Source organism: Crocuta crocuta, unplaced genomic scaffold (assembly GCF_008692635.1).
Source record: "Crocuta crocuta isolate KB4526 unplaced genomic scaffold, BGI_CrCroc_1.0 scaffold113, whole genome shotgun sequence".
Classification (NCBI taxonomy): Eukaryota; Metazoa; Chordata; class Mammalia; order Carnivora; family Hyaenidae; genus Crocuta; species Crocuta crocuta.
Genome location: NW_027530368.1, coordinates 15,333,247 through 15,354,809, shown reverse-complemented (window position 1 = coordinate 15,354,809; position 21,563 = coordinate 15,333,247). Strand labels below are relative to the sequence as shown.

Here is a 21,563-nt window from a genome sequence, read left to right as displayed (position 1 = left end):
ATTGGGTCCTGTTCCTCCCAATTTAAGAACTGCTTTGTCACTTTCCACTAAAAAGCACATTGGGATTTTTCGTTGTGATTCCACTAAATCTAAAGATCAGTTTAGGGGCGACTGAAATCCCAACTGTGGGAGCCCAACAGTGACCACAAGAAAGCGTGGTTAGGGACGCGGGGATGTGCCTGCACATGGGGCTCCCTGCCTGGGCAAAGCATGCCTGCAAACAGGATGCTCTGCCAGGAGGCCTGCACACAATATCCAAGTTTAATGATCCGCTCGCAAACGAGGGAACATGCCCTCCTTAGAAATAAGGAGGAGGCTGGAATTGTGAGCAGGCCTCTTAGTAAACATGTTGTGGTCGCTTCCTCCCTTTGCTCCCCCCTGTCCTTGAAATGTGTTTGGCTACTTGCCCTTAATTGGTAAAGGAATGCATCTTGTAGATTTCAGTTTGTATCCAGTTACCGGGGTATAAAATAAACTGCAAGAGGGGCTTGCGTAGAATTGTTCCTCCGGCCGGAGTTGTGTCTGTGTCTGTCTTTTGTGTGTGTCTTGTCCTTTGTGTCATTTCGTCCGCAACACCAACAACATTTGAGTCTTCAAATGCATGAACCTGATATTTCTCTCCATTTATGCAGATCTTTAATTTTTCTCAGTGTTATGTAGTTTTTGGTGTAGGGGTCTTATACATCCTCCATTAAAATTATCTCTAAATATCTTGTTTTTTAATTCTATGGCAAATAATCATTTTATATATTGACCTTGTCTTGGCATCTTTCTAAAGTCACTTTTTAATTCTTATTTTTGGGTAGACTCTTAGGATTTTCTACATAGTCATGTTTGTGAATACAGTTTTACTTTTTTTCCAACATGTATGCCTTTCTAATATTTTTTTCATGCTTTGTTATACCTGCCACGACCTCTTAATACTACGCTGAGGGTGGGCATCCTTGCTTTGTTCCTGCTCTTTGGTGGAAAACATTCTTTATACATTAAGTATGATGTTAGCTGTAGCCTTTTCCTAAATGCCTTTTATCAGGCCAAGGAAATTTCATGATAGGTGTTGGAAAAAATTAAGTCATGAATGTTTATTAAGTGCTTTTTTGGGATCTACTGAAATGATCATATGATTTTTCTCCTTTACTAGTGTAATGAACTGCATTGATTTTTGGGTGTTAAATCAACCTTTTGTCTCTGGGGTAAACCACAGTTAGTCATGATGTGTTGTTATACTGAATTCCATTTGCTATTATTCCATGAAAGGTTTTTATATCTACATTGATGAGAGATCTTGATCTGTAATTTTTTTTCTTTTAATATCCTTGCGTGATTTCGTTTTCAGGTTGCTATACAAATTTGAAGTGTCTGTTTTCAGAAACTGTTTTAGTAATATTTATCTTTCATAAATGTTTACTAGAATTTAGCAAAAAAGAGTTTTGTGGGGAAATTTTTAATTATGAATTTACTATAACATATAATGATCATTAGATTTTCTTTTTCTTCTTGTGTCAGTTTTGGTAATAAGTTATCTTTCAATCAATATTTTTCTGCATATCTTATTTTTTTAATTTTTTAAATGTTTTATTTATTTCTGAGAGAGAGAGAGAGACAGAGAGCGAGCAGGGGAGGGTCAGAGAGAGAAGGAGACACAGAATCCAAAGCAGGCTCCAGGCTCTCTGAGCTAGCCATCAGCACAGAGCCTGATGCAGGGCTCGAACCCATGAACCGTGAGATCATGACCCGAGCCAAAGTTGGATGCTTAACCAACTGAGCCACCCAGGCGCCCCACTGTCTATCATAAATTTTTATTGATCTTTTCAAAGGACCAAGTTTTGGATTTGTTGATTTATCTACTGTTGATTCCTTTTTTCTATTTTACTAATTACCATTCTTTATCATTTCCTTCCTTCTACTTATTTTGGGTGCTCTTTTTTTAAGCTTCATAAGGTAAATGCTTAAATCATTAATTTTAAGCCTTTTTCCTAAAATATATAAAGCTATAAAAAATTTTAAGTCATGCTTTAGATGTATCCCACAAATTTTGATGTATTGTATTTCATTGTTCAGTTAAACATATTTTTTAATTTCCCTTCACTTAGTCTTTGACCCCATGGATTATTTACAAGTATGCTTTTTAATTCCTAAATATTTTTGAGATTTTATTGCTATATTTTTGTTACTGACTTCTAATCTAACTTATTATCAGGGCATATTCTGGCAATTCTTTAAAATACACTGAAACTTGTTTTATGGTTAAGAAGACTTACTTTGGTGAATGTTCCTCATGTGCTTGTAACAAATATATATTCTGAATTTTGGAATTTACTATTCTATAAATGTTGATTAGGCTAAATTGTTTGATAGTGTTGTTCAATCCTTCTATATCCTTACTATTTTGCTTTATTTTGTCTTCCTGTTTAATCAGTTAATAACAGAGGTGTGTTAAATCTTCAACTGTAATTGTGGAGTTGTCTATTCTTCCTTTAGTTCTGTAAGTTTTTGCTTCATAGATTTTCATGATGTTAATATACATACAGATAGAGAACTCTTGTGTCTTCGTGGTGAAATAATCTGTTTATCATTGTGAAACATCTTTCTTACATGTGTCAGTATTCTTTTGTTTTGAATTCTACTTTGTCTGATTTAATTTTAACAATTCCAGCCTTCCTATGATTAGTTTACATGGTGTGTCCTTTCTATCCTTTTATATTTAATGTTTTTGTTTTGTGTCTTTGTGCCTGAGTGTATCTTTGTGTCTTTGAGTCACTGTGTGTTTCTGTCCATTTCTATTTAATGTAATTATTGTAGTTTAATCTATAACCTCACTATTTGATTTCTTTTTGCTCCATTTATTCTTTGTCATTTTTTGCCTCCCTCCCGCTTTCTTTTGGAGTAATTGGGAATTTGTCTCTCATCTCTTAAATTTTTAAACTATACTTCCTTGGGCTCTTTTTTGCTTTGTTTTGTTTTTGTTGTAGTCATTGCTTTAGTTCAGCAAGATATGGCCTATGGGCCAAATTCAGCAAATCACCTCTTTTAAAGTTATATTTAAATATACTTATATGATTATATTATGATAGTTATAGGTAAATAGTTATATTACAGCATAGCCATACTCATTTGTGTATATATTCTCTCACACATTGTCTATGGCTACTTTCATGCTACAGTGGCAGAGTATTTATAACACAGATGCATGGCCCCAAAATCCTAAAATATTTACTATCTGCCCTTGAAAAAAAAGTCTTCAGACCCCTGAGCTAAAACCACTCTAAATAAAATTTACTTTAATAATATATACTTTAATTAAACCAATATCCAACACATTATAATAAAATTGAGATACATTTCATTCTTTTTTCTATATTAAGTCTTCAAAATCTGGTGTGTTTTAGACTAACAGCACACCTTAATTTAGACTAGCCGTATTCCAAGTATTCAAGTCATATGTGGTCAGTGACTACTATATTAACATAGCTTTAGAAATTAAAATATACATCTTTCACTTGTATAACAATCTACCTTGACTTAATAAACCACTTCATATCTAATGTAAGAATCTTGCAAATATTTCCACTTAACCTCTATTGTTTGCGCTACTGTTGTCATACATTTTCTTACATATATAATTAATTCCATAATGCAGTTACTATTGTGCTTTAAAAAATCAATTTTGGGGCATCTGGGTGGCTCAGTGAGTTCAGCATCCAATTTTGGCTCTGGTCATGATCTCACAGTTCATGGGTTCGAGCCCCACATCAGGCTCTGTGCTGTCAGCTCAGAGCCTGGAGCCTGTTTCACATCCTGTGTCTCCCTCTCTCTCTGCTCCTTCCCCACTCGTGCTCTGTCTCTGTCTCTCAAAAATGAATAAACCTTAAAAAATTTTTTAAATCACTTTTTATTTCAAAGAAATTAAGAGAGGAAGGAAAAAAATCTCATATTTATTGTTGGGATTCTTCAGCCCTCCCATAGATCTGAGTTTACAGTTGGTTCATTTCCCATCTTTGCAAACAATTTCCTTTAACACTGTAGTGGAAATTTCCTGGAGACTAATTTCTCTCACTTCTTATCGAAAAATATCTTTATTTCACCTTTTTTTTTTTTTTTTTGGTATGGGGAGAGCTGGAACTATATTTTACTTCTGAATTTAATTTTTTAACATTTTACTTTAAAATAATTGTACACTCAAGAAATTGCAAGAATAGGGAGCTCCCATGTACCCTTCACCCAGGTTCCTCCAATGACATCATCTTATAACAATAGTATAATTTTCAAAACCAAGAACTAACATTGGTATATTATTATAAACCATATAACCTTATTTGGTCATCAATTTTTACATGCACTCATGTGTATGTTGCTTTAAAACTGTACTACATGCATAGACTAATCACAATTACTGTTCAGAACTGATCTAGGAAGAAACTCCCTCACAAAGAAACTTCCATGTATTGTTTTATATGGACACCCTCCCCTTATCCTAAGCCCTGGAAAGCACGGATTTGTTCCACATCACTATAATTGATTATTTTGAGCACGTTGTAAAAATCAAATTATGTAACTTTTTGAGATGGGCTTATTTCATTTACCATAATGCCCTAGAGATCCATCTGAGTTTGCATGTATCAGTAGTTTAGTTCATTCCTTTTTATTGATAAGGAGTGTTCTAAAGCATGGATGTAGTTAGTGTTGAAGAAAATGTGAGTTGTTTACAGTTTTTCACCTTTCACCATTTAGTATGATGTTAGCTATAGGTTTTTGGTAGGTGTTATCAAGTTGATGAAGGTCCCCTCCATTTCTAGTGTAGTAAGAGTTATCATGAGTGGATATTAAATTTTATCAAGTGCTTTTTCTGTATCAATATGATCACATGATTTTTTTTTAGCTTTACACTATTGCCATGGTGGATAACATTGATTAGTGTTTGAATATTGAACCAGTCTTACATTCCTTGAATAAACCCCACTTGGTCATGGTGTGTAATTCTTTTCCTATGCTCTTAGATTCAATTTGTTAATATTTTATTGAGAACTTTTGCATCTATTAATGAGGACTACTGGTGTGTAGTTTTCTTTTTATCCTACTGTTTACCTGGCTTTGGTATCATGGCAGTGCTGGCCTCATAAAATGAGTTGACAAATCTTCTTCCTTTTAATTTCTGGCAGAGAATGAGTAGAATTCATGCTCTTTCTTTTTAAAATGTTTTAGAGGGGCACTCGGGAGGCTCAGTCAGTTAAGCATCCAACTTCGGCTCAGGTCATGATCCCACCACTTGTGAGTTTGAGCCCTGCATCGGGCTGTATGCTGACAGTTCAGAGCCTGGAGCCTGTTTCAGATTCTTTGTCCCCAACTTTCTCTGCAGCTCTTCTCCCCGCTCATGCTCTCCCTCTCTCTCTTTACTATTTAAAAGTAAATAAAATATTTTAGAGAATTCTCCAGTGAAACCATCTGGGCCTAGAGATTTTTCCTTTTAACTATGGATTCAATTTCAAGAGTGGTCAAACTTCTCTGCAAATAGCCAAATAGTTAAATATTTAGGTTTTACAGGTCACACGGTATCTGTTACAACTACTCAGCGGTACCCTGTAGCCCAAAGGGATCATGTGCAATATGTAAATAAATGAGTATAGCTGAGTTCCAACAAAATTTTATTTATGGCACTCAAGTTTGAATTCCACAAAATTTTCCAATCACAAAATATTTGTCCCAACCATTTGAAAATGTAAAATTAATTCCTAGTTGGTAGCTCCACAAAAACAGGTGATACACTGGATTTTGACTGGGCAAATTTTCAGCTTGATTTTCGATTTATTTTCCTTTTCTTTTTCTAGTTTAGGTAGAAGGCTAGACTACTGTTTGAGCCTTTCCTTTTTTTTTTATAAGTATTTAATGCTATAAATGTCCTATTAAGTCTTGGTTTAATTGCATCCCTTAAGTCCTTATGTACTGTACTTTTTTTGTATATATAATTTTATTTTTTAATGTTTAGTTTTGAGAGAGAGAGGGAGCACAAGTTGAGAAGAGGCAGAGAGAGAGGGAGACAGAGGATCTGAGTGAGCTCTGCCCTAAGGTCTGAGAGCCCGATGCAGGGCTCAAGCCCACGAGCTTCTGGATCATGACCTGAGCTGAAGTTGGATGCTTTACTGACTGAGCCACCCAGACACCCAGTATTTTTAATTTTGCACTTTTTCATGAGACTTATTTTGATGCCTTGGCTATTCGGAGTGTGTTAATTTCTAAGTGAAGATTTCTTCCATTTTCTGTGTTACTGATTTCTAATTTACATTATCTGAGAATATATGTTGTATCATTTGATTTTAAATTCNCGGAGTGTGTTAATTTCTAAGTGAAGATTTCTTCCATTTTCTGTGTTACTGATTTCTAATTTACATTATTATCTGAGAATATATGTTGTATCATTTGATTTTAAATTGATTAAATTTTATTTTTTGACCCAGGGTATGGTCTATCTTAGAGATTAAAGAGAACACGCATTCTACTGCTTTGAGGTGGAGTGCTCTATAAACATCAGAGCCCAATGGTTTGTCGTGTCATTGATTTTTTTCTCTATAGCTTGACTAGTTAGCTCACTTGTAGTTCTATTAATTACCGAGAACAGGGTTTTCTAGTTAGAAGGATGTGAGGTGTACATTTTTTTTTTTTTTAATGCATGGCAGTGATGGGTCAGTAGGGCTTCTGTCCACAACTTTTGAGGCCAAAAGAAATAGAGGGGTGCTGCTTTTTGCTAATGTTTGCTTAATGCAGGCTGGGCATGGTATTTAGGGCTCTACCACACAATCTCTGGTGTCAGGGAGGAAGAGAGGCACTACTTTTGCCTATGTTAGTGCAGGGAAGGCTCTACCCTTTGGTCTCCAGAGTATCTGGGAAGGAGGGGGAAGTCAGTCACCTCAGTAGTATAGGCTGGGAATGGTTGACAGGGCTCTGTCTCATAATTTCCATAACACCCAGTGGGAGAGGATACTGCTGTTAGTGTTGGGGGATGGTCTTCTTGACAGGACTCCACATTAGTCTCCTCAGTGCCTGGTGGGGAAGGGTAAGTGTGCTCCTTGGTTAACACATGGTGGTGATACTTGACATGACTCCACCCTGGTTTCACAACACCTAGTGCGAAGTGGGAAGGGTACAGCTTCTTTCATGGTTTCATCTAGAGTACAGCAGGTATAGTAAAAGTGTTCTGAACTGTATACTTGCCCTCCTGATGCCCTCCACTGTTTAAGGACAGCAGGCTTTTCTTGGACTTTTTTTGTGCATATTGTTGTTTCAAATCATAGATTGCATTATGGCCCAGGCTGGGATAAGTGGGCATGAAAAAGAAGGTGGTTGGGGTGAGACTTATGGCTGAGTCATTCTGTGTGTTCTAAGGTCCTTATTCAGTCTGCCTTCTGTTCTACAACTTTCAGAATGTTCTATTACTATTTGTCTAAAATGTTTAGTAGTAATTAGAAAAAATAGAGTAGAATGAACTTACTGTCTTGCCTAGAACTAGATGCCCCTCACCTTCACTGTGAAGGCCTCATGGAATAAGAGATTTTTCATTCTGAACTCAGAAGATATTGTTTCCTGTCATCTTGTGTTTTTTCCTGATGAGAAATTGGCAATTATTCTTATTATTGGCCCTATATATAATGTGTCTCTTCTGGCTTTTAATATTTGCTTTTTACCTTCGGTTTTCTAGAGATAGTTGTCCTTATGTTTATTCTGCTTTGGGCTCGTTGAGCATTTTTCATCTGTGGCTTGGTAGTTGTCACCAAACTGGAGAAGTTTCAGTTAGGAGTTGTTTCATGCCTCAATCCTCCTTCTTCTGAGACCCAAATACATGCAGTTAGAATTCTCTACTTTTTCTCACAGGTCTTTTCTGAGGCTCTGTTCATTTTTCAAATTAGTCTTTTATCTTTCTGTGCTTCACTCTGGTCCTTTGCCTGGTCTCTAGTGGACTAGTAAATCTAACCAGTGGATTTTTAATTTTATGTATTGTATTTTCCATTCTAGAAGCATTTTGTATTTCCCATTTCTCTGCTAAGTCTCTCAATCTGTTCACTAATCATGTTTAACTTTTCCTTTAATTTCTTGAACATACTCATGTAGCGGTTTTATTGTCCTTGTTTGATAATTTTATCATCTGAGTCACATCTATTTCTCTTGTTTTCCTAGTTATGGGGTCATAGTTTCCTGTTCCTTGTGTACAGTAATGTTTTATTAGATGTTGAAATATGTGGATGCTAGCCAGTTCTTGAGAGTCGACATTTACTGTATTCTTTTAAAGAGTACTGACTTTTGTCCTGGCAGACAATTAATTTATTGGTGGTTCAAGTTGATTCATCATGTCCTGACTTCATTTAGGCTTTTTGAAGGCTGGGCTAAGGTAAATATCATCTGCAACTGTAGCCTTTATAAGTCTGGGTGTTTTTCTTTCCTTGTTTTCTGTATGGTAAGTTGCTTCATACACTCTGTCCAACTTTTTTTTTTTTAACGTTTTATTTCTGAGAGAGAGAGACAGACAGTGTGAGCAAGGGAGGGCCAGAGAGAGAGGGAGACACAGAATCCAAAACAGGCTCCAGGCTCTGAGCTGTCAGCACAGAGCCCGGTGCGGGGCTCAATCCCATGAACTGTGAGATCATGACCCGAACTGAAGTCAGATGCCCAACCAACTGAGCCACCCAGGCGCCCCTCCAACTCTATTGTTTTGTATTTATTTCATGGGCTTTTCACAGCAGGAGGGGAGGTCTGATGCCCATCATTCATGGCTATAACTAACAGAGGTGTTGATATTTTTCACAGCTTCCTAACCCTGATGTGCATTCAAGGCTAATAACTTGTTCAGAATTCAAGGTTTCTCAATAGCGCCACTATGGGCATACTGAGCTGGCTTAAGGGGCTGTCCTGTATGCTATAGGATATCTCTGGCCTTTACCTAGTAGATGCCAATAGTATTTCCTCCTAGCTGTAGTAATCCAGAATGTCTCCAGAAATTGCTAAATGTACCATGGAGCACAACTGTCCCAGGCTGAGAAACCCTAATACTGAGTATGATTATCGTATGCCTTAAGCCTCTGCTACTAAAAGTCTGCTGTGCCAAGCAGCTGCCTTGGCATCAACTGGAGCTTCTTAAAAACACAGAATCTAAGTTTCATCTTAGAACTTCTGAATGAAATCTGTATTTTTTAATGTTATTTTTGAGAGAGCGAGTGAGCACATGAGCAGAGGAGGGACAGCGAGAGTGAGACAGAGGATCCAAAGAGGACTCTGCAGTGACAGGAGACCCCAATATGGGGTTTGAACTCCCAAAACACAAGTTCATGAATTGAGCTGAAGTCAACACTTAACCAATTGAGCCACCCAGGTGCCCCTGAAATCTGTATTTTAACAAGATTCCAAAATGATTTGTATGCTTTTTCTAATGTTTGAAAAACTATGCCATAGATAAGAAAGCTTTCTTGTAAAGAGCCAGATGGTAAATATTTTGGGTTTACCACCTCGTCTTTGTCAGAACAATTGAACTCTGCCATTGCAGTATATACACAGTAATATATAAATGAGTGTGGCTATGTTCCAATCAATCTTTATTCACAAAACAGGCAACTCAGAACATTTTACAACCCATGCCATAGGCTCTTTCCCAAGCATCTCTCTCAGTAAGCTGATGACAACTGGTGGTTAAATCCTTAGATGAGGCCTTCCCATTTGGTATCAGTTGTTACTTAAAGAGAGATTAGGTGCCTAGACTTCTCTACTGTATAACCTGTCTTGAAATTTTTTAATATTTTTATTTCTAGGAGAGAGAGAGAGAGACAGCGTGAGCAGGGGAGGGTCAGAGAGAGAGGGAGATACAGACTCTGAAATAGGCTCCAGGCTCTGAGCCAGCAGTCAGCACAGAGCCCGACGCGGGGCTCGAACCCACGAACCGCAGGATCATGACCTAAGCGAAAGTCGGACGCTTAGCCGACTAAGCCACCCAGGCGCCCCACCTATCTTGAAATTTTAGTAGCTTGACTTATGTTCTTACCTAGATGGGGATATTGTCTACTTCCACATATAAGTAATTATATGTAAATGCTACCTGTTAGCTAACTAGTAGCTCTCAGTCTTTGAAAGTATATAATTTGAGGGCACATTTCCTATTCTTTGTAAGAACAATGCTTTATGGGCCCACAGGAGTAATTACTTTGCCTTTAGCAAATAAAGCTGACAATTTCTTTTAATAGGCTCCACATCCCTGTGTGGCATGAACTCATGCCCCTGAGATGAGAAGTCACGTTGTTGTACCGTGGGCCAGCCAGGCACCTCTAAAGCTGAAAAAATTTTAGAAAAATTGTGATAGTGTGACTTTATTAGCTCTCAGGCAGTAAAGAGTAGTTTAAAGTTAGTTGAGTCTCAATAATTTCTTCTAAGTAGAAAAGTTAAAGGGCCTTCAAGACCTCTATTTTGTTTTGTATACCTTATGTACGAGTTACTTCTTACCTTCTAACACTGCATCTTGAAAGTGACTTTCTTACTTTCTAAAACTGCATCCTGAAAGTGACTTTCAGGGGGTAAAAAAGGGCTCTTTAAAGAATGGTGGTTTAGAGGTCAAAAAAGTAGCTATTATAAAGAATGATGGTACTACATCAGATGGTTTAAGACTGAAATATTTTGCCTTATTTTTAAATTTTTTTCTTCTAAGTTACTTGATATGAGGACAGGGCAGGCCAGGTCACCGAAGTGAAGCAGAAAGAGAACAACTGGTAAACTGTTAAGATGAAAGCAGGAAACTGACTGCTGGGAGCTCTGGCCAACAGGAATGATGTAAGAAATTTCTGAAACTTGTATATATCAGTATTATTCAGTCTACAGTGGTTGGTCTGTTCCCAGCGTTTTTTAAGAGACATGCCACGGTATCCATCCTAGGGCGATTTCCTCTGGTTGTAAACAGCCAATTCCTTTACCCAGTATATGGCATGTATGTCAACGAAAGGTTTCCATGTCATGATAAAGCTTGGGAGTCACTATTTTTATTTTTTTATTGTAGTAAAAAGCATAGAACATTAAACTTCCCTCAACCATGTAGTTTAGTAGTGCCAAGTATATTCACACTGTTGTGCAAAAGATCTCCAGAACTTTTACATCTTGCAAAATTGAAACTTTAGACTCACTAAACATCAGCTACCCTCTATCTTGGCAACTACCTTTTTGTTTTTTTTACTACTTTACATATTTTGTATTAGTGGAATCATAGATGTCCTTTTGCGACTGGCCTAATTTGCTTTCCAGAATGTCCTCAAGGTTCATCCATATTGTAGTTATGTGGCAGGATTTCCTTCTTTAAGGCTGCATAATATTCCATTATACGTATATACCACCTTTTCTTTATCCATTCATCTGCCCATAGGAATCTTGGTTGCTTCTACCTCTTGGCTACTGTGACTAATGCTATGATCAACATGGGTGTACAAATGTCCCTTCAAGATACCTGAGTTCTGAATATATACCCGGAAGTACGATTGGTGGATTATATGGTAATTCCACTTCTAATGTTTTGAGAAACTTCTGTGCTGTCTCCCATAATGGCTACACCATTTTACAGTCCTCCCAACAGTACACAAGGGTTCCAATTTCTCTGTATCTTCACCATTTGTTATTTTCTGTTCTTCTGATACTGGCCATAAAAGGGTAAGATGGTATCTCCTTGTAGTTTTGATTTACATTTCTGTACTTGGTGATGCTGAGCATCTTTACATATGCTTTCAGAGAATACTCAAGTCTTCTTTATGTATTCTGGATACAAATCCTTTATCACATAAACGATCTGCAGAATTTTCTTCTAGTCTGTGAGTTATCTTTTAATTTTTTAAATGATGTCTCTGAATTATGTAAATTTTTATTTTCTTTTGTGGATTTTATAAGTTTGATGTTATAGAGAACTCACTGCCTGATCCTAGATCACAAAGATTTCCTCCTGAAAGTTTTATATTCTGGCTACTATACTCACATTTATGATTTGGTTTTGGTCAATTTTGGTACAAAATGAAGTAGGTCTAAATTTATCTTTTTGCAAGGATGTCCAGTGGTCTGTGCACCTTTGTTGAAGATTATCTGTCCCCACTGAATTGCCTTCATACATTTGTTGGAAACCAATTGCTCGTGTATGTGCGAGTTTACTTCTGGAGTCTCTATTCTATTCCAGTGATCTGTATGCCTGTCTTTATGCCAGGACCATACTGTCTTGATTAGTCTAGCTTTGTGATCAGTTTTGAAATTGCAGAGTAGGTTTTTCCACTTTGTTCTAGATTATCAAGGTCATTTTTGGTATTTTGGTTCCTTTGCATTTCCAAAGCCTGCTCGGATTTTGACTGGGATGGTGTTGAATCTATCGATCAGTTTGGGGGAAAATTGTTTGTTTGTTTTGCTAAATAGTAATTGCCCTATGCAATCACCATTCTTGGTGGGAGTTGCTAGGATCTGAATTCACATATATTAGGTCCTGAGACTGGCTCATTCCAGAAACTGAATTCTAGTAGCAGCTGATTCTTCTTAGAAAAAGGCATTTTGCTTTATGGAATTCCACAAATACCTGATTTTATGAGTGTACCCTCCTTCATACCTCCACGGGCCGACAGCTTGATGCCACTTGCCATACAGTGTGTTCTAAGTCCCCATCAAAGAACAAGGCTCATGTTTATCTTCTTGAATCTCTGGCAACATCCTCTGACAAATTTTGTTGTATGCTTCTAGGCCTTCCAGTTTAACACTGTAAAACTGTAATTTGTGGAGACTGCTTTTTCCTTTTTGGTTAGGAAATGAGCCTTTTCTTAGATCAACTTTCAAGACAAATAAGGATTTTAACCAGCTATCCTCTTCAGGTCTGTTATTGGAAGATGGCTGCTCTGCGGACTTGCAGTACTGCCCCCACCATCTTGTTCTGCTGCCGTGGCTCCCTCAGAATCACTATTAATAACCAAAAAGCTTTCTAATTATGACTTTTTTTGTCTTGCCAAGAAAATTCAGTTTTCATATTTCATACTTTTAGATGATAAATTATTTTTAAGATGGCCTATTTCCTGATGTAAAAGAACCAATCAGTTTAACTAGATTTTGGTTGGTTAATGGGGTAAGTACTTTATAAAACTCTTACAATGCAGGATCTAGGACCTAAAACTTCTCAGGAAAAATGTGCAAAAATTGGTTCACTTTGTCAAACATGTTTTATTTAGAATTCTTACAAAGTACACAAAATAAGGATAACTCAAATCTAACACAATATATTTTTCCATAGGAAAGCACAAGGAGAAGACAAAAGTACTGTGAGTCTCAAATTCTGAAAGAAAGAAAAAGTTCTCCACAAAAACCCAGATCTACACAGTTCCCAAATTCACTTTATGAACCATATCAAGATTTTATCAGTCCAGACATACTCAACAATTCAAGGTCTTCATCTTGGTATACATCTACTTCTCCAACTGGAATGGAGGTCAGAGACTCTACTCTCAGTGAAGAGACAGAGGCCGATGTGTATTATTATGGCTTTATCGTCCTTTTTCTTTTGATTTTAGTAGGTCTTACTTTATACTTTCTCTAAAGATATCAAATAAAATCTTTTTGATAATTTTTACAGTTGCCAGTTCTTCACAGAAGTGTTACATTCTTATTTTAGGATTTCCTCCCAGACATTTTCAAGGTAATTGGCTGGTAAAAAGAGAATATATTTTAACAAAGTTTGTGGACATTCTAAAAAATAAGACTGCTTTATACTAGAAAACACTGTCATGATACAGTTTGAAAACTACTTTTTTTGACCAAAGAAGCAATGTAAAAACCAAAATGTTATTGATGAGGACAATTTTACCCCTTTTTAACATAGTTCTGGATATACTGTATACATATCTATCTTCCAAAGCACATTACTAAAAGCTAGGCATAATTTATGAACTGTGGTTAGTGATTTCCTTACCTTACTACAATATGGGCATTCACCAAATATGATGTTAAAACTCTGCCTACTCGTCACTAGTCCTCTCAACCACTGAAGATTTTAAAAAGAAAAAGAGCAATGTCAGCATGATTACAAATCACAGATACTCTACATTTCATTTCCTTTATGATTACATATATTTTTTTCCAAAATATTTACCTTCTTAATTTTCTTTTACAGAAAGAACATTTCCTGGACAATACCGACTAGTAATATGCTCAATAAAAAGGGGAGACTGCCAGGAATTTCAAGGTCTGTTAAGAGCGGTTTATAGCCAAATTATGGGCCCTTTATGCACCTTCTCAACCCCCAAAATAGACATGAAAATTATGTACACAAGTCAATGGGGTTCACAGACCCAGTCTGAAGTCATTAATTACAAATTAAGAACTCCTGCTGCAAAAGATACCATAAGCTCTTGAAAATTTAGGTTTAAATTCTGGTCTTAATCACCAATAGTGGGTTAATTCTCAACCCATTAATTATAAGCACGAAGCAGTCCATTTTTAAAAATTAAATGAATATTCATTATTATAAAAGAAAGCACATGTTCCCTTAAGAGTATCTCTATAATTAGAGCTGCTATTTTATGAGTTTATAGAAGGTAAATGGACATCTCTAAGTTCTCTATGGTTAAAGTGCAGGTAACAGCAACTGCTGTCTCTAAACAGGAGTGACAGTAAAGACGACGGAGAGCACTATACAACTGCCAGGTGTTCCGTATATACGTGCATATATACAGTAAATCATGTCAGCTGTGCCTTAAGGTGAATGCTAGAGATCATATGACTATACACAGGAATGAAAGCAGGCTTCACATATAGTAAATAATAAACTGTCACNAGCTGTGCCTTAAGGTGAATGCTAGAGATCATATGACTATACACAGGAATGAAAGCAGGCTTCACATATAGTAAACAAATAATAAACTGTCACTGAGAGTGCTGTGACACATTCAGATCACAAAATCTATTATTCTCAATATTACAACTAAGGTTATTACATTTATTCTATACTTAAATCTACTCCAGAAAGTAATAGATACTCATTAGTGCTATTTCCCTTTCACCCTTTTGCCACCCCTACGGCTCCCACTTGGATGAGTGACAGTTTGCACTGTGGTCACGTAAGATTTTCACCAAAAGATTCCAATGTACCATCAGTTTGATTTGTTATGCATCAGTAAGCAGCCCATGAATATATTCTGGATACATTTTCTCCCTTCCAGAGATACTACTTTAGGGCATTTATTCACTCATTAGTAACCAGGATGAAAAAACAAAAGCACATGGGCATCTGGAAATGGACTGGTAAAGGAGCTAATGGAAAAAAGAGATCGCTATTCACTTAAACAGATTTTAGATTCTGTATATTTCAATATGCATAGTTCCTAGGTCACGGTAGCCAAAAAAGTCTTGCCAGGGTTATTTTCATTTTATTTTTACCTCATATAAACATATTTGATGGAAAGGCTGTGCGCATTGGGAATTATCACACACTTGATCAGGAATGGCACCATCAAGTTGATAGGCATAACAAATCCCACAATCCATAGAAAAATCCTTCAAAAGAAATATTTATAAGCACAAGTGTTTAAAACACACAAGGTAAGATAAGAAAGAATAATATGGTATAGACAAGATCAGATTTCCTTTTAGTTTTTATACTGGTAACTATATCATTATTTACAGAAAATACAGTTACTCACTATTTAACACTTTAGAAAAAGCTATTTATTAGAGTGCTTCCTTTTTTATCCAGTAAGTAATAACACATAGATATATTAAAAAACATTCTATTTTGGGCTTAAGTAATTTCCCCACATTGTACATCACTATTATGCCAATGTAACATATACAGTAAATGACATTAGCTGATGATTACTAAACTTCAAAATTCTTGAACTAAAGGAAGATGACAAAAACATTCCCACCACTTTAAGAGTCTACAAGCTCTGCAGCTTTATCAAAAATCAATTCTAATTTTATTATTTTTGCAACATAGTAATACCTACTCATTTTCAAAAATTGTACCGCCATCCTTCACAAATATATCAAGCTAATTAAAACTTTATTTCAATCATCTGTAAGTAGATAGTATTAGAATATCCAAACATCTCATTAGCTACTTTAGACCTTTCCCCCTATTTTTAATAATAAAGATGTATGTCATTAATCACTTTATTACTACAAAGACCATGACAAAAGTATACTTAAACCACTAATCAAAGGTTAACAAGTTCTTTGATGCTACTGTTGCTTGCAGTTCAGAAGTCTGTTACAATATTCTTCCAAGTCCCTCCCTTTCAGCCTCATTTTTCTCTGGTGTCTAAAAGAAGAACATTTAACTTTCATTATGCTATGCTGTTGGAATATCAAAGCCCTCATAAAACTTACAGATTTTTCCAGGTTAGCGCGAGCTGGAAAATCTATTTCTAAAACATCTTTCAGATTTTGTAACAGACTATTTTCTGGATCCCTGAAAGCATGAAGAAAATTGTGTTATCAGATTTGCAAAATAATAGAAAAATAACAATTGTACTGCAAAAGATACCTACCACAAATGTATGTTCCTGCTCAGCTTAATTCCCAGAGGTTTTACCACTTCAGATGTTAAAAACAAAACAAAACAAAAAAACAGTTTAAAACTGTAGCGTCTGCTCCTCTCACTTTGTAAAGCCACATTTAGCACAGAATTTTTTTTTAACTGAGATATAATTAGCATAAAACACTATTACTTTTAGGTGTACAACATCGTGATTTGTTATGTGTGTGTAATGCAAAATGATCACTATAAGTTTAGTTAATATCTATTACCACATGTAGTTACAAATTCTTTTCTGATGTGAACTTCTAAGACCTATTCCCTTAGCATCTTTGAAATATACAATATTAAACACAGAATTTACTAATTATTTGACTAGAAAATCTCAATCATATACTAAAAAAACATAAAAGTACACAGTTCAGAATGATGAAACATTTTCATTTAAAATAATTACTAATGTATTAATATTTTAGAATATTTTAACAGTGAGAGACAAGAATTTTATGACTGTTAACAATATTTAAATATGAGATCTCACACCATGGTCAGCTCCAAGAAAGCAGCACTCAGGAAGCATAGTAGGATGCTTGGGGTCAACCTCTATATGTATTGAAGCATTATTCCCTAGAATAAAAGAATGTTAGAGTTTACAGAAGTAGAAAAGTTCATCAAATAAAAAATAAAGGAGTATCGGTCTGGGTACTTGCTGTACCACAGGAGAGATTAGCCAATGTTTTATGGGTTTCAATACATACATCCATGTACATATATAAAATATATTTATGAATATAATTTTATAGTCTAAAATTCTGAAATTATGATTATGACTAAAGATTTGGGGATCCATCCAAAGTTTCAATATACAGAGCCAATCCATTGAGTTACTTAATTTCTACTGAAACTCTGGTCAAAATTCTATTATAGCTAAAATAACAATTTTTTATAGAGTGATAAAGATCTTTAATATTAAAAGAAATCACAAGTTCAAGAAATAATTATCTAAATGACTTCCATAACTTTCTTGGAAAGCACAACTATGGTCAGATGTAAAAAGACCAGGGTACAATAAATTATGATTTGAGTTTTATAAAGTTTTATCAAAACATTTTCTATCAGTAATCACTTCCAATGTAAGAGGACTAAACACTCCAATCAAAAGACAGAGGTTGTCAGAATGGATAAAAATTAAGACCTATCTATATTCTGTCTACAAGAGGCTCATTTTAGACCTAAAGAGAAACACTGACGACACAAATGGATGTCAAACGAAAACCAGAGTAGCATTACTTATACTGGACAAACTAGACTTTAAACCAAAGACTGTAGCAAGAGATGTGAATCAGGAAGAAACAGAAACCTGAACAGATCATTAACAAGCAAAGAAATGCAATCAGTAATCCAAAAACTCCCTACAAAAGGAGTCCAGGGCCAGGTAGCTTTACAGGCAAACTCTACCAAACATTTAAAGAAGAGTTAATGACTAATCTTCTCGAACTATTCCAGAAAGTAGAAAAGGAAGAAAAACTACGAAATTCATTCTATAAAGCCCTCATTGCCCTGATACCAAAAAGCAGAAAAAAAACTCCACTAAAAAAGAGAACTACAGGCCAATATTCCTGATAAACATAGATGTAAAAATTCTCAAAAAAAAACCCCAAAAACAAGCAAACTGAATCTAACAACATATTAAAAAAATAATTCACCATGATCAAGGATTTATTCCCAGTCTGCAAGGGTGATTTTATATTTACAAATCAATGTGAAATACCACATTAATAAAAGGATAAGAATAATATGACAATTTTAACGCATGCAGAAAAGGCATTTGACAAAGTACAACATCGTTCATGATAAAAACCCTCAACCAAGTAGAGTTGGAACATATGTCAACACAAAGTCAATATATGAAAAACTCAGCTAATATCATCCTCAAGAGAAAAAAAAGAGCTTTTTGTCTAAAATCAGCAACAAGACAGGAATGTCCACTCTCACGACTGTTATTTAACATAATACTGCAAGTCCTTGCCACAGCAATCAGAAAACAACAACAACAAACATAAAGGCATCCAAATCAGCAAGAAGTAAAACTTTCTGATACTCCACAAAGAAAACCAGAAAGATTCCTTCAAAAACTGCAATAACTGATACATGAATTTAGTAAAGTCACAGGATACAAAAATCAGTGGATAGAAATCTGCTGCATTTCGATACATCAAAAATGAAGCAGCAGAAAGAGAAATTAAGAAATCAATCCTACTTACAACTACAACGAAAACAAAAAGATACCTAGGAATAAATCTAACCAAAGAGGTGACAGATCTGTACTCTGAAAAGTATAAAACATTGATGAAGGGAAACAATGACACACACAAAAATGGAAAGACATTCCATGCTCATGGATTAGAACAAATATTGTTAAAATGTCTATACTACCTAAAGCAATCTACACGTTTATGCAATCCCTGTCAAACTACCACAAGCATTTTTCACAGAGCTAGAGAAACAATCTTCACATTTGTATGGAACCACAAAACACCCTGAATAGCCAAAGCAATCTTGAAAATGAAAACCAAAGCTGGTGGAATCACAATTCCAGGCTTCAAATTATATTACAAAGTTGTCGTAATCAAAACAGTATAGTATTAGCACAAAATATAGATTAATGGAACAAAAAGAACACCCAGAAATAAGCCTACAACAATATGGTTAGTCTTTGACAAAGCAGCAAATAATATCCAATAGGAAAAAGACAATCTCTTCAACAATTGGTGTTGGGAAAACTGGACAGAAAAACATGAAAAAGAAAAACTGGACTATTTCTTACACCAAACACAAAAGTAAATTCTAAATAGATGAAAGACATAAATGTGAGACCTGAAACCATAAAAATCCTAGAGGAGGACACAGGAGAACCCCTCTGACATTGGCTGTAGCAACTTCTTTCTAGAGATGTCTCCTGAGGTAAGGACACAAAAGCAAAAATAAACCATTGGGACTTCATCAAAATAAAAAGCTCCTGCAGAGCAACAGAAATGGTCAACAAAAGTAAAAGGCAACCTACAGAATGGGAGAAGATATTTGCAAATGACATATCTGAGAAGGGGTTAGTATCCAAATTCTATAAAGAACTTATAAAAACTCAACATCCCAAAAATGAATAATCCAGTCAAGAAATGGGCAGAAGACATGAATAGACATTTTTCCAAAGAAGACATACAGATGGCCAATAGACACATGGTCAACATCACTCTTCATTGGGGAAATGCAAATCAAAACTTATCTTGATGAACATTGAGCAACAGTGTATGTCAACTGAAATTTAAATAAAACCTTAATACAAAATATTAACAAAAAACATTTTCTGTGGCACCTGGGTGGCTCAGATGGTTGAGCGTCCAACTTCAGCTCAGGTCATGATCTCACGGTTTGTGAGTTCGAGCCCTGTGTTGGACTCTGTGCTGACAGCTTAGAGCCTGGAGTCTCCTTCAGATTCTGTGTCTCCCTCTCTCTCTGCCCCTCCCCCACTCACGCTCTCTCAATAAAAAAACATTAAAAAACATTTTTTTAAAATTTCTGAATTCTTTTGCTCAATGTGAAACTTTCCACTTTAACAATGGACTCAATTCATATCAAACTGAAACTGTTCATTTAGTAACAAACAACTAACCTAGTTTATAGAATCTAAGAAATCTATTCTACTTGGCACTAGATTCTTTTAGAAGTTCTACCCATACTGGAATATTATATGAATTTCAGAAAGTTTACTTTTTAAAGGTACATAGTATAATTGTCTAAGGCCTATTTGGATTTTATTTTTACAGTAAAAATGACTTAATAAATTCTACATACTATAGCATTAGCTTTTGGTTAAGGTTGACAATTTGAACACAATTATTATATATCTGACAAAAAGATAATCAAGTAAAGATGATATATAAAATATAAAAGTGATATATTAAAAAATGACTATAAATCATTTAGGAGAAAACATATACTAGTTAACTTATAATCTCATTTGCTTACACATTCTTTACCATGAACACAAATTCAATATTAGTCTTTAGTTATGTCATATACTAATGGCTCCAGAAAGTACTTTCACTTAATAATGAGTATATTATTTAATATATTTCAGGGGCGCCTGGATGGCTTAGTCGATTAAGCGTCCGACTTTCGCTTAGGTCATGATCTCGCGGTTCGTGGGTTCGAGCCCCGCGTCGGGCTCTCTGCTGAGTGCCAGCTCAGAGCCGGGAGCCTGTTTCAGAGTCTGTATCTCCCTCTCTCTGACCCTCCCCTGCTCATGCTGTCTCTCTCTCTCTCCTAGAAATATATAAAACGTTAAAAAAAATTAATATATTTCAATTAGTTTGCTGAAAACTTGGTCTTAAAAAGGCAAATCAATGCCTGAAAGGGGACAAAAAAGAGCTATAGGTGAATACAGAGAGAGTGAGTAAAAAGTAGGTGGTTTAAGCTGAACAATGAGAAATATAATAAAAGTATATTTAATCATTACCTAATTAAAATCATTATTTAGATGGGGCTATGAAGAAAATAAAATACTATACTCTTTTGAAGAAAATATTTTCATTCTTAATATCTATCTGTTCATAAATATACCATTAACTGGTTCATTATTCAAAATTACATATGGATTAACATTTTTAGACTGAATAAGTAACAATACTATTTGTACAATTGCTGTACAAAGATACTCTCCTATTCTCAAATTACATGTTACTTCTTTTCTCCCAGATAATCTACTACGCCTGGGGAGAAACCATAAAATTGCTAATGTGGATAGGATTCACAATAGAATTTCATAATATTCAGAACACATGCATTTTATTTTTTAATTTTTAAAAAAAATGTTAATGCTTTTTAATGTCTTTATTTCTAAGAGAGAGAGAGAGAGATAAGCATGAGCAGTGGAGGGTCAGACAGAGGGAGATACAGAATCTGAAGCAGGCTCCAGGTTCTGAGCTAGCTGTCAGCACAGAGCCCAACGTGGGGCTCAAACCCACGAACCATGAGATCATGACCTGAGCCGAAGCGGGAC

General features: G+C 35.5%; 2 protein-coding genes and 1 pseudogene across 8 annotated transcripts in view; 1 reads left to right on the top strand and 2 right to left on the bottom strand.

The window, feature by feature from the left end:
• Positions 1-13,605, top strand: part of VRK2 (VRK serine/threonine kinase 2) — a 101,597-nt gene extending 87,992 nt beyond the window's left edge. For all 4 annotated transcript variants that reach the window (XM_077766485.1, XM_077766486.1, XM_077766483.1 and 1 more), the window contains one exon: positions 13,265-13,605. In XM_077766485.1, coding sequence (XP_077622611.1) covers positions 13,265-13,567 — 303 coding nt within the window. In that variant the 3' untranslated portion in view covers positions 13,568-13,605. The remainder of the gene's footprint in view (positions 1-13,264) is intronic.
• On the bottom strand, positions 12,366-13,003 carry LOC144233508 (protein NipSnap homolog 2 pseudogene; annotated as a pseudogene).
• Positions 13,175-21,563, bottom strand: part of FANCL (FA complementation group L) — a 92,944-nt gene continuing 84,555 nt past the window's right edge. For all 4 annotated transcript variants that reach the window (XM_077766487.1, XM_077766488.1, XM_077766489.1 and 1 more), the window contains 6 exons: positions 17,048-17,131; positions 16,518-16,563; positions 16,357-16,438; positions 15,406-15,522; positions 13,940-14,011; positions 13,175-13,674 (listed from right to left, as the gene is read on the bottom strand). In XM_077766487.1, the coding sequence (XP_077622613.1) occupies positions 13,639-13,674; positions 13,940-14,011; positions 15,406-15,522; positions 16,357-16,438; positions 16,518-16,563; positions 17,048-17,131 (437 nt within the window). In that variant the 3' untranslated portion in view covers positions 13,175-13,638. The remainder of the gene's footprint in view (positions 13,675-13,939; positions 14,012-15,405; positions 15,523-16,356; positions 16,439-16,517; positions 16,564-17,047; positions 17,132-21,563) is intronic.